General features: G+C 36.7%; 1 protein-coding gene across 3 annotated transcripts in view; it reads left to right on the plus strand.

Moving 5' to 3' along the window:
• Positions 1–15,560, plus strand: part of LOC124165225 — a 229,390-nt gene extending 213,830 nt beyond the window's left edge. For all 3 annotated transcript variants that reach the window (XM_046542514.1, XM_046542516.1, XM_046542517.1), the window contains 2 exons: positions 5,548–5,766; positions 10,689–15,560. In XM_046542514.1, coding sequence (XP_046398470.1) covers positions 5,548–5,766; positions 10,689–10,811 — 342 coding nt within the window. In that variant the 3' untranslated portion in view covers positions 10,812–15,560. The remainder of the gene's footprint in view (positions 1–5,547; positions 5,767–10,688) is intronic.
• The last annotated feature ends 527 nt before the right edge of the window (positions 15,561–16,087 follow it).

The following is a 16,087-nucleotide window of genomic DNA, read 5'->3' on the forward strand; positions in this document are numbered from 1 at the left end:
AAATTCCAGATTTGATAGAAAAAATACGTTTACAGTTTGGAGAAAAATTGTGCTACGAAATTTTAACCCAAAATAGCTGATGCCAATTACGATACCAAAATTACGAATGGTGTTTAGATCGCTATCGCATCATTTTTAAACTACAGCACCTTGGAAACATCGCGATCTCCGGGTAACAAAGCGTTCGAAGTCATGAGTTGCCCTGAGCATTCGGCAACAGGTCAAACTCGCGGCCAATCGGAGCGCTTGGCGCAAAATTTATGTAACCTCGTAGTCTTCCGCGTCGTTGTTGATTTGTTGATCCCTCAAACTTTTGGGTTTTCACCACGTTGTTTAGTGTAGTTAGACGACAGTTTCGCCGGGATTCCTCCTGTCGTCTTTCAGGTCGAAGTTCACCTGATGATGCCTGGTGGAATCCCGGCGAAGGTTTTGTCCACCTTTAACGGACTAAGTAGCGAAATCTCGAAAGCTGGAGAGATCAACGAACAAAGTTTCTGTGCTTTAACCTTTCGTCAAGCGCAATAATGGAATTGTTGAGTTCAGGCGCAATGTGCCTGACAGGCACAAATGTAAAAAAAAAAAACAATATTAACTCTCAGCATGGCTCAGTGGCGCACCTTTAAAGTTTAAAGCACCATTATAAGTGTAGTTGAACACTTAAAACGTCGAAAATCTCTTTCGTGCTATGCATACACCCATAAAATAAACAGAGTGCGGCGTGATACAGTGGAAATATTTGATATTCTGCTTAGTAAAACCATTTGTCTGTTTCCACACACCATGGTTTCGGCAACTGGTGCTATTATCAAGGTACATATCCTTGGGTGACAGCCTTATTATACTGGTAGAGTCCTGAAAAACTCTACCAATGGAAAAAGGCTGTCACCCAATTCGCGCTGTACCTTTATTATGGCACCAGTTGCCGAAACCATGGTCGGTTTAAATAAAAGTGTGTGGAAACAGCCAATTGGTTTTACTAAGCTGAATATGCATAGACCCCTTTCTATGACGTCATATGGCCCCATACCGATTCAGCAAGGTGCGATTAAAAATGCCCTTTGGGCTATCATGTCCACCAATTCTGTAGATACCAAATCTACCTTGACTGTCACCCAACAAACATTGATAATGCCATTGAAAAATTAAATTAAGATGTTAATCACGTTTGTGATTGGGCCAGAATGAATTTACTAAAACTTAACCCCCATAAAACTCAAGCTATTATTATTGGTACTCCAATGTATGTCAGGAAACTCAACTATGACAGAATACCGAAAATAAAAGTTTAAGGCGTTGATATTGGCTATTCAAGCACGGTAAAAAACTTAGGGGTCATTATGAACAATACGCTAACGTGGAACGAACATGTATCCACTATTTCTAACAGGGTACATAAAATATTGGCTCAGATCAAACATTTCAAACGCCTAATCCCAATAGAAGTACGAAAAAATTTGGCGAATACCTTGCTGGTTCCACATATGGACTATTGTTCCCTTGTTTTTTCCGACCTAACTGGTGAATTATATCAGAAGTTACAAACACTGTTAAATTCTGCGATTAGATATATATATGACTAGCTGACCCGGCGAACTTCGTACCGCCTAACAATCAATGAACTTACAGTTTGCTCACACCATTTATAATTCAAGAGCGGCTGTATCGTTTTTAATCATGTTTAATTTATTATAATAAAATAAGGATACAAATTCAATAAAACTACGTAAATGAGTACCAAAATTGCTTGTCAGAAAGACATTTTCTTCATTGAATCTACATAGGGTGGATCGGAGCACGTTTACGCGGATTTTTTTCAACAAATTTTCTTACGTTTTAGCTTAATAAATTTTGGGCATTGTGGTTTAATAAAGCAGTTCATGAAATAAAAATTATACGCATTCAGTTGTTGGCTATTTGCGTTATTAGCTGTAAAAAAATGTTTTTAGGTCCAAGTCTGTTGCATACACTTGGCCCATTCAGGGGGCAGGTTGACACGACCCCAGACCGACGCTTGACTGATGCTCAAAATCGTGCAAGAAAAGCCCCTATGAAGTAGCATTCGCATTAAATGACTTAAGGCGCGCCAGTTTTAGTATCTCTGTTTGGAAAAAATGCACTGCGTAAACGTACTGCATGCGTAAACGCACCACGGTGAGCCCTACACATTCGGGTTTAATGTCTTGCGTCAAGCACCTTCTGATAAACAACAGTTTTTGTTTTGTTATCAGGCGCAAGATGAAGCGGATGAAGCTAAATAAATATAGCGAAGCAAAGCAGTGACGCAGCGAGGGGAGGTTTTGGGGGATAACCCCCCCCCAAAAGCTTAGAGAATTTTTTTATGAAAGATTTTGTTATTAATATTAGGGGGACGGACGACTAACAAACAAAACATATTTAACTATTCACACAGCCGCAAAACCCACTTTTTTGAACTATTTATCTATTTTGTAAAATGTCTGAGGGAAGTGCCCCCACACTTCCCGCTTACCTTAGCGAGTTTTCTATACCCTACTGACCCGTTATATTAGCTGCGCCCAAAACCCCCTATCCTAGCTACGCACTTGAAGCGAATAAAGAAATACAGAGGATGGTTTATCGACTCGTGAACATAGCACGTTAAATTGACCATGAGAAAATCATGGGTTTTCATTAGCACATGAGCACAAACAACACAAAAACTGAAAGACTGACCATGCGATTTTTTAATCGTTATCACGAATGCAACACGAATTGGAAATTGAATACGTTTAAACTCAAAAGGGCATATGAGTTGAGATCATGGAATCTACGGAATAAGGACTTCCTCACCTTTGAATTTTCCTTTGAGTAAAGTTGCGTGAATCACATTCATTACCAATTATTTTAATCACCAAACACGTTCCGTTGGATAGTTATGGTTGGTTTAGGCTTCGAAAGATCATGAACACAGTAACTACATTTTTCTGTAAATCGTGCCTTGGTAAGCCAGGTACGTCCAAGGACTTAAAATATTCAGATAGATAGTTGGTGATTTCGCCTTCGTTTGTTGCACATTTAAAAGATTCGAATTCATGCAAAGTACGAACTATTTGAATTTCCCTCGTTTTAGTCATCCACATCTTCGTTCTTGCTCGCTAAATCAACCATCTTTAATTCTTTTGGTGATCAATCATATTCTGGAACTCTTTTTTGATGAGCTCACCTTTCGCTGTAACTAATTTGCAATCATTCCCAGGAAATGAGTTAAAACTACTCGATTCCTCGACAGGAACACGGACATTACCGTTTGTCAACAATTGCTTGGAGATTTGTTTACAAACACGGTAGTGAAGTGTCAACTCGAGCTGGGCCACGGCTGGGCTTACAATCAGCTCGAATTAAATTTTTTAAATGTAATTTCAATTTAATTAATATTTTGAATATATTTAGTAATTAAAATGTTATATTGTTACTAAATTCAGTTATTAAAGTGGAAAAAACAAAACAAATTATTTAATTTGTAGTTTTGACCGACTTATCAATTGTTGTGTTACTATAACTCCTAAAAGCATGCCCATAGGAAAGAGATGAATTTTTTGTGTGAAATTATCCTTTTTTTAATGGCCTATATGTTAACCCCGCTTGAGACGAATCCAAAGAACCAAATCTCATTGAAATCGGTGCAGCCGTTCTCGAGTTATAAGTGTTCTAACTAACACGATTTTCGACTTTCTTTTATATATATAGATATAAATATCCGGGAGCATGTCACTCCTTACTACATAAAGCAGCAGTGGTTGAAACCCCAACAGAAAACTAAATTCCTGCTATCTGTTTTTGTTTATAAAATACTGTCATCCAAAACACCTGACTATCTTTACAATATGATTATATGTAACCAAAGTGAAACCAGTAGAATAGTAAGAGCTAGAAGGCGTTTTAAAATACCTAATTGCCGAACTACGGTGTACTGTTTGTCCACTTTAAACTCTGCTATAAGAACTTGGAATGAAATACCGGATGATATTATTAATTGTAAAACTGTTAATCAATTCAAAATGAAAATGTTTGTTTATTTACTCGAAAAATATGATTGTAATTAAAATACTTTAATATATTTGTCATTAATACTGTTAAATTGTATTTTCACTTTTTCCATGTTGTTCACTGCTGAGACTTAACTGTAAAATTTGATATGTTCCATAGGGCAAGGTCCTAGAACAATAAATTTATTATTATTATTATTATTATGTATAATGAATTTTAGGATGCGAATCTATAACATTAGTGTTTTTTATTTTGCTATCTTATCTATCTAATAATGCTTTTATTTTGCTAATTTGTGCCATCATTTTGCTTGATTATACTAAATAATCCGCCACTGATCTGTCGGCATTAATGTGAAAATCAAAAGGCTGCATCGTGCATGCCAAAACAAACAGCTACAATAAACGTCAAGGGTCTATTCCACCTAGTGGCACGGAGAAATGTAAAAAAAAAATTCGCGCTGTACTTGTCAGATTCATTGCACCCGACGGAAGGTAAGCGGTGCGTTTTAGACCAAAACATCTTCAGTAATTTACCTGTTCAAAAAGATGCATGCTACTCATCAGTTAATTCAAAACTGCAGTATGGTCTTTGTTGTTGGGGCGGAACATATATTTCGAATCTAAATCCAGTTTTAGTGTCACAAAAGAAAATAATAAGAATTATAATGGGCGCCAAAAGAGATGACGCTTCTTATCCATTATTTAAATTACTGGGTATTTTACCCCATAGATATTTATATGTTTATAGAGTCCTACGGATGTTTTATAGCTGAGGCAGAAATGTCAATAGCTATGTAAAGATTCCTTACAGTGGATTGTGGCCACGGGAAAGAGTACCTATTCCAAAACCGATTAACTAAGCTTATAGAAAGTCTTATTTATATTGTGCTACTAAGTTGTTTAACCTTCTACCATTTCATATCACCTCTAGAAAGTCCTTCACGTTGTTTTTACGTGTATTGAAAATATGGTTGTTCTCCATAGATAATATTGAAGAGTACTTACTTAAGAGTACGAAGATAAAGTAAAATCTTTTACTTTATCTTCGTACATCATTTTAACATTGTATATTATTAGTCTGATTTCTGTGCAGTGTATGTATTATTTCTATGCTTAATGGTAATTAATGCATTTGGTTTTATGTTTCAATCCTTCTCAATATTCTCAAAGGAACACACGTTAAAGAAAAACGTGTTTTGACTCATAAGTTATGGCATATTCTTTTGCACCAGCTGCACCAGCCAGCTGTCAGTTTGATAATTTTTGAGGTGGCAACCCCAACACTGGTCCTTGCCACAGGGATGCCTATATTCCACCTTGTAAAAACTAAGCTGTTAAAATTTTATGCACTATAATGTGGAATAAAATATGTTATTATTAATTTCACCTCCTACTGGAATCTGCTGTCCTGCGTTAAAATTTCTTGGCACAATTTTCCCACTCAGTTCGTAAGCATTTCATTGTATGAATCATCTTTTCTCCCTACGGCTCATCCCTGCTCTTTCTTTAATCCGTCTGTCCTACTTGCGGGGGTGTGCAGAACCGCTTGGCGGCGGAGGCAGCGGCGCGGGAGGCGGAGGGCGCGGCAGAGGCGCTGGGCGCGTGTGCCGCACCCGAGAAGGAGCGCAAGGAAGATCGGAAGGAGCGGCGCGAGAAGAAGGAGAAGGCCAAGTCGAGCAAGGAACAGTACCGACAGCTGGCGGCGCAGTGGGGAATCACGTGCAAGATGAGCGACAAGTGCCGCTGCTTGGAGTGCCAGGTGAACCTTTTAAATGCGACTCTCTCTCTCTCCCTCTCTCACTTGACCTATTTGACTAGGGAGGAAACGAGCGCGGTTTGTGCGCGGGTTTGTGGTTCATATTCATGAGGGTTCGAGCCACCAGGATTGCCCAAAGCAGTTTTATTTTTCTTAAGGGTGAAAGTGCGGATGAATTATTTATGTAGTTTCGCTGACAGAAACAATTCACGAGAAAAATCTGTGATCAAATACGTTACAATTACAATACACAACGGCGGCATCGGTGGCGACGGGATCCCTTTCTTGTTAAACAAGAAGTCGCGGGTTCGAGTCTTGCCTAGGTAGGCTGCCCCTATCCAGAGCATAGATGTTCATACAACTTTTATTTTTTATTTAAAAATCCGGTTTAAAAGACTGATGGTGCTGCTTTCGTGCAGGTATAAATAAACCTGATAAAATTTTGATTACTTAAGAAACAACAGTGAACATTTTCCAGTACCTCCGATTTTTTGGGCTACAGCAAAGGGCCAATTGAATACATCACTAGCGATCAGCAGTTATAAGGTAAACCAACACAGTATCCCCTAGGTCAGACAACGTTCCCCACCACTCTGTCCTTTCATCTGTCCTTACCGTCTACGGTCACATGCCTATCTCACCTCTACAACTAGCTATACATTCTTGGGCGTTTGTTCTGCATTTCGGAATATATGCTGCGATTCGGATTATTTGACATTTTTGTCGAAGTGTAGTGAGCATTTTTTTTTGCTGAAGTTGAATATGTAAAAGAAGATGACCCGTAAGGAAAGGTTCACTTTAACAGGAACGTTTAATTTCCATTTTGTCATCGCCTGTTGCCTCAAGCAATGAATGACTTGATTGGACGGCTCATTTTGAAGATTTAACAGCTCTCCTAATCAGGGGCGCAGCTATGAATTAAGGCTGGGAGGGATTTTAGGCGCAACTAATACTGGGGTGTCTGGGGGTATGGCATACCCGCCAGGGTAATCGATGGTGCGGGGGGCCCTCCCAAAAATTTTTTTAGGATAAATAGTGAGCCTTCTGAGGGATGTTTTATGAATCCTTAGAATATTCTATAAGTAATATTAATGCAATTAAGTAAAATTGATTTAACTTAAAAATTTCTCTGAGCTCTAGGGGGGGGTTTTATCCCCCAAACCACCCCCCTCGCTGCGCCACTGCTCCTAATGTGGTCATATTCAATCTGTAATACAGAATAACCCCCTGCGCATCGCTGCATCAGCACAGATCCAAGCATTCCGCAATCCCAAGAATCGTGCACCAAAAGGTAATGTAAGGCCATATGATAATGGTGTGTGGGCAAGCAAGTCAGAAAAGTATAGCTCTATGAAAGCTATGGCGTATGAACACATGCTGTGCTAGAATGATCTAAAACAATTAACTTTCAATCGTGGATAAATTATTTTATGTAGTTTTATCAGAAAGCATTCTGCATAAAATCAACTTAATCGCACAAAAGCTGACCCTGTGTACTAAATACTATTGAAAATTTAAGTTGTAACAGTAGAAAGCTTTACAGAGGTGACCTTCGTGTTTTTCGTGTTTCTACGGTAGGAATTGCGGTTATCAGAGTGAAATACATCTCTTGGTGATAAATACTACCTTTCCCAATAATAGTCTTTAATTGGAATATGCTTTAATTTTCTATGCAGTAGCTTTAACTTCATCTTAACCACAATATTTCCAGAGTAAAGAAAAAATACCATGGACAGAGTCACAATTGGACACGACAATATTTCCTGTTCATTAGTGGCACGTTTTATCTTCATTCAACTAGCGTTGTGTGATCAAGGTGAGTATTTCTATGGCATGTTATCCAATGAAAATAAACAAAAAATCACCCGCACTTGCAGCATTCAAAAAATATTTCTTCGATAACCGTAATACTGCACGTCAAGTGCGCTCACAGCAAAAGTGACAGTGATATCTATCTCCAGGCATGCCATTAAAGCTCTTCTTATTTATGAAGGAAAGCGAGCTTTCTTTTTATTATTTTGTAACTTTTTAATATGTAACTAAATGTCCAAAAGAATTTAATGGGAGGAATTCAAACTTGCCGGAAAAAAACGTTAGATTACGCAGCCAAGGGCTTCAGGGTAAAAATGTTATAAGAGCCAGTCATGTTGACAATTAAGGAAACCTCTTCAGGCATCTTTCACTTTCACTATTTGACGGAGGAAAACCAATTCCACCGCGCACCTGATGAGTTTGCATTAAATTTTAATAAAGCAACCAATTTGTTGAAAGTCGACCGCGATATTTTAATGGGAGTCATTCACCCCCTGGTTGATAAAGCGCTAGTATCCCTATACAAAAACTTCGCGTTCTAGTTGATGAAGGTTGGAGGACAGTCATTTTTAGAGGATATACCGCGTAAGCCTTTGAGTCTCTTTACAGATGACGAATTTGATGGCAATATTGCGACCTTACTTGACCTATTTATCGTAATAAACGAAAATAAATTAATACTATAAGTAAGTAGTTGGCATGGAAATATTACTTAAGTTATTTCCTTACGAGTTTGAGACATAATCCACAGCAAAGTACTTGCATTTTATTGCAAAATTATTTTAGTTTAACACATTTTTTATAATTCTATGAATATTAATTAAAATTATTAATAATGTATTTTGTATAAACCACCCAAACGACATAAGAACCGAGAGTCTTAACATACTTATATATTTTAAACTTCCTAAGGCAAGATAAGTAAATCCTGAAAACAGTTTACTAAAGGCCTCAAAATTTAGTATGATAATTGAATTTTCTGAGTTTTTATGATTTCTTTTCCCAGTAACGAAAAGTTAATGAAAATAGTTTTATATTTTCCTGAATGCCTCACAGTAAAACCTAGACTAATTTTCTAGGAGAACCTTATATCTACCATTTTTTAACCTTCCACATTCGCAGTTTGTACTTTTTTTGCTATCACACACGAAATGATTAATCTTGGCTACTTTTAACCTCTTTTGAGGGAAATTCATGTAAACCAAGAAAGCACAGATAAACCAAAATATTCCTCGGCGGGATATTTTAAATAAATTCTGGTATGCATTTTTACCATCGAACTTCAGGGAATTCTTAGTAACATAAATCACCTAATCAGTTGAAAGACTCAATGGAATCAAATTCTCGGAATCCTTAGCATACGAAACTATAGAGTTAGGAAATTCTATGCTAGTATTTGCCAATTAGAGAGATAGTGATAAGCATGGGTTTCTTTCTAGAAGATAAGAGAATTTTAGATTAAAGTAATTGAAAGTTCGACAATTATTATAACCCATTGCTTCACGCTCTTATATTATACGATTGTCTTATTGCCGGGAAAGCTCGGGTTAATATCAAAAGACTAACCTATATATTGCCTTGCATTGAATGACAAGTGACAAACCACACAGCGATTGGTCGATTGTAAAAGGGAGCATGGGAAAGTTGACAACCTTAGGCGCGAACGTGGCAATATGTCGACGCGTCAATACGTGACGGTGACTTAATCTACCAAAAACAACGAAGTCATATAGGATGAAAATCCCAAAATTATTGCCTCAGAGTGAATTTTGCAAACAGTACAGCTTAATGATGATGAGGCATGAAATCCTTTCGGTTTTGGTCTGAGATGTTATTTGATTTTCTAATATCAGGAAAAAAATGAATCATACATTTATGATAACAGAATGTGTAAATTCCTCCACATTTAATATAAGCGATGGTTAACTACATTGGCTTCACAGCGCAATGGTTTTAATCGCATCACTTGAATCACATCGCAATGAAACAGAATCCTTTCAAGTGTACCATTCGCGACGCAATTGAGTAAAATATTTTTATGCATAACCTCATCTCCATTATTTTTTCACCAGGATTTTACGTGAAGAAGTGCTGTAACCATTAATTCAAATCATAATATTGGCATTTATTTACATAAAATGGAAAAATCTCATAATTTAGTATGAAGGTTGATGTGTATATTTTGTCCTACTGTAAGACCAACACCTGATACGTCTTTGCTAGGGCGAGTAATTCGTGAGTCGTCCATGAAATAGACAACTTAGGAGCAAATCCAAGCCATTTCATTCGCTCGTTTGACTAATTCCTCTTAATCAATCGTTTATTAGTAACTACCGTACTGAGATAAAAATGCTTGCACGAATTTTCGAAATGATAAATTGATAGAAAATAAATGAGTTGTCTGTTAGTAGTGAAGTAAAATAGTTTATGAATACATTATATCAACTCAGGTGATGGAAATAAAAAAAACCGAGTCAGTTAAAAATAAATGGGAACTGAAACAAAGCAACTTCTTAATTACGAAAACAATTTCCACACAAAACAAAAAAACAACTTCCACAAAATTAGACCCATAGATACTTTTCAAGCTCGTTTTAACATTGCATCGTTGCATATCCATTAATAAAATTAGAACTTCCTGGCGTGTTACTTAATTTTGCGCCCTCATGTCAAGGAATAACTAATCCACTGAAAAAATGCAACAAAAAGCCTAGCCCAATGAAATGTTTCTGCACAAAACTATAATGACCAATCCTCATATACTTTCTTCTACAAATCTCCATCTACTGTTTTCTCAGCTGCGGTAATACCCAGGTTAGTGTGAAATAATGATGATTTGATGCAGAGTAATCTTTTACTATGAATATTGCTAATTTTCACAGCGTTAAGCCGAATGTTATAACTTATATGCATATAGTTCGGGCTGTTTATGTATTACCAGAAGAATATAAACCTCGATCAATAATTCTGGCCCGTTCTGATGCCGCACCCTTCGTCCCTGGATGTTTTTGTTAGAATAACAGCAATAATAAAGTTTATTCATGGGCAAATTTCATTCACGAAATACTATTGAACATTCTATATATATTACTAATCCTTCTATTGTTTTTCAGAGCCGGTACTTCGACTGCGAGTACGAGCAGAACGAACAGGAGAAGACGGATGGTGGTCTCGGAGCAGGGACGCCAATGTTCATCTCAGAAGTGATGGGAGGAACTGCGTGCAGTCTGCTATGAGGAGAAAATGGCGCCGCACCGTGGCAGTCCCACCATCTGGCGGCAGGCCGCGGAACCAGAAGCAGAAACGGATTACTAGAAACGGAGTCGCGCGGGTCGCTTCGAAAGCGCATACATGCATATATGTGTTCACATGTTTCGCATGTCCGTAAAGAGAAACAAATGAAGGGGAAATGGCGTGGAATCGCAATTTTTTCGATTTCAAAATTCTCAATTGAATATTCCTCAGTAATTTAGCGTGCCGAGTGCTATGCGACGTAAAACGTTCTGGTGGAGCGTACTATATACACAATGAACACAAAGGATTAAAAAAACAATCCACAATGAACTGAGATAATGAGTGTCGGGCAAGAATTATAATATGGATGGAAAGGTGAACATTGTGACGTCAATAACTTGGAATTTATTCAGCAAGGAAAAGAAATGAGCAAGGAAACGTATTATGGCTTACCGTAACGTGAGTGCCAAAAAATAAGCAATCACGCCCTTGCGGTATGATGCTTCAGCGATTTGGATGCTTTGCAATGATGACGAAAAATTCTTGCATAGGAATAAAACGTGGGGGATACGATTTTTTTGATGCCGAAAGAAAAAAGTTTAATTTATCATTTTTTGCATTCGGAATTAGGGCAGCCAAAGGGATTTCAGGGTTTATTTTTTTCCTATTTTAAAGAGTGGACTAGGAAGTGTTTACTCATAAAAAGGTAAAAAAATAGTCGATACCAATTTCAAATAAGTTTTTACTATTATCATTATTTTTTATGGACTTAGCTCTAATTAATATGACGCAAATCTAAGTAAGTTTATTACACGCTGAAAATTAGGTATTTATTGTGGAATCAAAGGTGTCAACGAGCTATTAATTAACGACCCTAATCAACAGACTGTGCAGCTTGTGTTGCGTTTTACTTGAATGATACGAGGAAACAGAAGGAAATGGGAAGTTTGCCTTAGACTATGATCGCCTTCCCAGAGCCTTGGGAATAAACGTCCATAGTAAACTGGAAATACATACTCCAATATGGTTACCGGACTTTTTACTTCTGAGATGAGAATGCCATTTGGAATGAGGAAAGGAATATTGTCCATTACAAGTTTCCTTAAATTGGTCACAAAATGGAGGAAAAGTTGGTATCTTAATTGCATTCTACAAAACGAAAAAGTCAAGAACTAGACATAAAATTGGTAATTAGATAACTAGATAGGCCGTTATTGTTTGTTTTGAATTGACCAATAACGTTTGATCTTAATTGGAAATTCATTTGGAATATAAACCATGGATACACTACCCACGATTGTGAATGATACGTGGCTTATTTATACAGAAAATGTACACCGGTGTGCAAACGTGGAAAAATTTGAAAACGAGGAATAAAAATTATTAAAAATCGCCCCCTTTAAATGTGAGCTTCGATGGGAACAGAGATCAGTGTTCGTAATTATATTTTGCTGTCCTACGTCCAGTGAGTGTAATCGCTACTCAGATATTGTCCAAAACACATTATAGCTTTTTGGCTGTGATCTGCATACATTAATATGAAAGTCCTCAATCATAAAACCCCAGCTTTATCTCGTTAAAAACCTATTATTTAAGCGGTAGGAACTAAAGAAGCATGATACATGCATGCCATTTGAGATAAAATCAAAATGAGTGACCCACGACCTATGGATGTCTTAGCACCTTAAAACGTCAGGGTTCGATTTCTTGTTTATGTGTTTGATGTTTCCAAAGCTTTGTCGTCAAATGCTCACGCTTTTATGTTACCACGCTACATTTAACCTTACCCGAGTGTTGCTGCAAATAACCTTGTATGTTGAGTCAAACTTGTCCAATTTTTTTAGCATTCAAAAAATATCGCGAGCTGGTATGGACCAATTTGGAACCTATTTTACCGTGTTCAAGGTGCAAAAATTTGGTTCCACAAACGTTTCGTCCTCAAATATACCAATTTTAATTTTTTTAACGAAATTATCAAAGTTAAAAATAAATTGTAGCTTAAAAATGAATTTAATTTGAGCTTTGTATTACTAGAAGTTTTATTTCTTATTTTTATACCCTGGACACGCACAAAAAATAATTCACACTTTCTGTAGAGCTATAGGATATTTTCTTCTTATTGAATGGAAAAGAAGCAAAATATACAGCAATTTACGTCATACTGCCTTATAATTCAACGAGTACAGACTTGGACATGCAAATTTGATTTGATTCCTCTGAAAAAAATGTGTTGTTAAATGTTACTACTTACCTTGGCCAAAATCATGATGGATTAGACTTAATATTAACGTAATGGTACTTTCGATTGTTTTATCTGTCGGTCAAGTTGCCATTAACATATTTATTTCACAATCTGTTATTTTATTTTTACAATTTTCGTGAAGGTATCTAGAAATACGTTCACAGGTGAACTTGTGAAGCGGCAATGAAGAGAAAATACTAAAAAAAGAAAATAATTGGTTAGTCTGCAGTGTACTAAATTAGATTAGGATAATTATGTATAATGGTGAGAATGGAAAGGTTTTGTGGGAAAATTATTCACAACGATGAATTTATTTTCCATACACATAAGATAAAATCATTTAACCTGCGCAAGTGCAATTATTCGTGATTGAAAGTTCAATGTATGATTTTGCATTGTGTGACTTTCTGTTGATGTTGCACCTTATATGTCTTTTGTGGGATTATAATAACATCCTTTATAGCTATCTTAACGCTGTTGCGTAATTTAATTGTTTTTTAGATACAAAGGACTGTAGTAGAGTCCATTGTATTGTCCAGTAGGTGTTGACTGTGAATCGATGAAGAGTATGATATTTTTTTTCAATGCTATTTTTTGTACGGAGACGAAGTTGTGATTCAAATACAAAAATCGTCAAGCATTGGCAAGCACACATTTCTCTGTGGAAAAGGGAGGTTGTATGTGAAGTAAAAAGGTTTTAGAGCATAGAATTAACCTGTGCCTGTACGGAGTTCAGTTGGTGATTTTTTTATTTTCAAGAAGATATGTGGTAAGAGGAAAGCTGTAGAGTAATTGAATTTTTTGGCAATTAAATTCGTCATAATTCGAACTTAAAATAGAAATGTTTTAATGCCTAAATATTTTATATAAAAGGGTTAAAAAATAATAGAATAAAAATCCATTTCACTCCAACATATTTGGGAAATCATAGACTTTCTAGCAGTTGCAAAAGATTTCTTTAATATAAAGTATTGAGTATACCAGAGTTTTGAATCCTAGTTTATTTTAGAGAAATTACTCGGTTTTCATTTAAATAATTCATTAAATAAGTAAGTTCTTTACCATACCCTTTAACTAAAGCTTAACACTTGTCTCGAGGGACATGGCTACCCTGGAGAGAATGAGTTCTATAAGTTAAGACCGATTCCACCAATGCATGAGATTCAGCGGTTTGTAAGGTAGGGTGTTCAATTAGAGAACGGTCCAAACCTTCTATATGCGGTCAGCTGACGTGTTTGAATTAAGATGACACTGTAAAACTTTGCATTCCAAGACATAGACTGACAATGCACCGCAAGTTCGACAATGGGCGACAAGGACAGGCAAGACACCAAGAATGGCAGATAATTCAGAAATTTTAGAGAATATCAATCATTTATAGTCTTCAACTTAAATATAAATAAGTCAGGGTATATTTAATAAATTATTAAAAAAGGCATGTAACTGATAAATGTGTAACTCTGCAGAAGTCATTATTTTTATTTAACTCGATAACAGGTGAAGATTACTCGGAGACATTGAAGTGCATTGCATTGATGTCGCATGGGTATTTGAGTATTTAAAGACTAAGAGGTACGCCGCATGGTTTGAAATTCTTACTGAGTTAGAGTATTTAGGCATCATAAATAAAACTAAACCGTAATAGAAGCTATTAAGGAAATTCATAATACCTATGAGCATCAAACATAATTATGTACACATATAATCATCTGTAGGCATTTGGTAGGCTTACAAAAAATTTCATCATCACAGTCAACTTTTGATGTTAAATTATACTTGAAAAAAAGTGTTTTATGCTATTTACTGTAATGAAGATAAATATATTCTCTACCATTTATAGGTTTCTACCGAGACGAAAAAAAATAACTATAAGAGTTGTACTACCGAGTGAACGTGAATTGCGAAGTTGCCTTTACTAAATGAAGAATGCGTTTTAATGATGACTGTTTATTCCTTTTTTGATGTTGTCTGCAGTTCCAAGAAAGTGTTACAACGTAGTTTTAAGTAAACCGGTGGACATTCCGGTGTAAGTGAATGTTGAATTATAGCCACCAATGAAACAAGAAGAATTCAGCTGAATGGAGTAACAACTTGAGGAGAGAAAACAGCTTGTTTCAAGCTATGACTGATTGCTTTTCATAGATGATTTTTTTCAACTGCCATGTTAAAAAACCACACGCATACAATTTGCTTTTGAAACGAATTAAACTATAAATACCTTGAAACCGCTTTGAAAGGCCTAAATCATTTTTATAAATAGTGGTTGATATAATTATGTATGCGTGTAAGTGATCAAATGCATTGTCAACTGATGTAAATTTATATTCATAATAATCATATAATTTAGAGAGAAATTTCAGATCAGAAGTTTTGAAGAATATATGAGGCAAATTTTTGATCTTAACATATTTATGTTATGTATGAGTGTTTGTGAGTAACGTAAGGTACAGTGTATTGCAAAGATTAAACTGTGCTGACTGAAATAAACGATCAAAATGGTAGGAAATAATGTGAGGATATTTAAATATTCCATATTTCACCTTACCTACCTCCAATATGGCTAGTCATATGTTATGTGAGCCCCTAGAGGAGCTTGTGGAAGGCTACACGGGATTTCTACCGGGTCAGGTTCTCCAACTCCATCTCGGCCGACGTTTCGATGGGCGAGTTGTCCATCGTCTTCAGGGCATGTCGAGTCTTGAGTCTTGTCACAGTCTGAGCGTCTCTACAGCGAGCTACAGTCTGAGCGTCTCTACAGCGAGCTACAGTCTGAGCGCCTCATGGAAACCAGTGCTGAGGAGCATCCGTGAAGAACGAGGAAAGAGGCGGGAAGCTCTCGACCAATCACAGAACACCTGCCCCGGTTGATACCGCCGTCTTCCATATATAAGGAGGACGATTTTCAAGACTCGACATGCCCTGAAGACGATGGACAACTCGCCCATCGAAACATCGGCCGAGATGGAGTTGGAGAACCTGACCCGGTGGAAATCCCGTGTAGCCTTCCACAACTCAATACGCCGGGAATAAACTGAA

The sequence above is a fragment of the Ischnura elegans genome, chromosome 9 (genome assembly GCF_921293095.1).
Source record: "Ischnura elegans chromosome 9, ioIscEleg1.1, whole genome shotgun sequence".
Taxonomy (NCBI): Eukaryota; Metazoa; Arthropoda; class Insecta; order Odonata; family Coenagrionidae; genus Ischnura; species Ischnura elegans.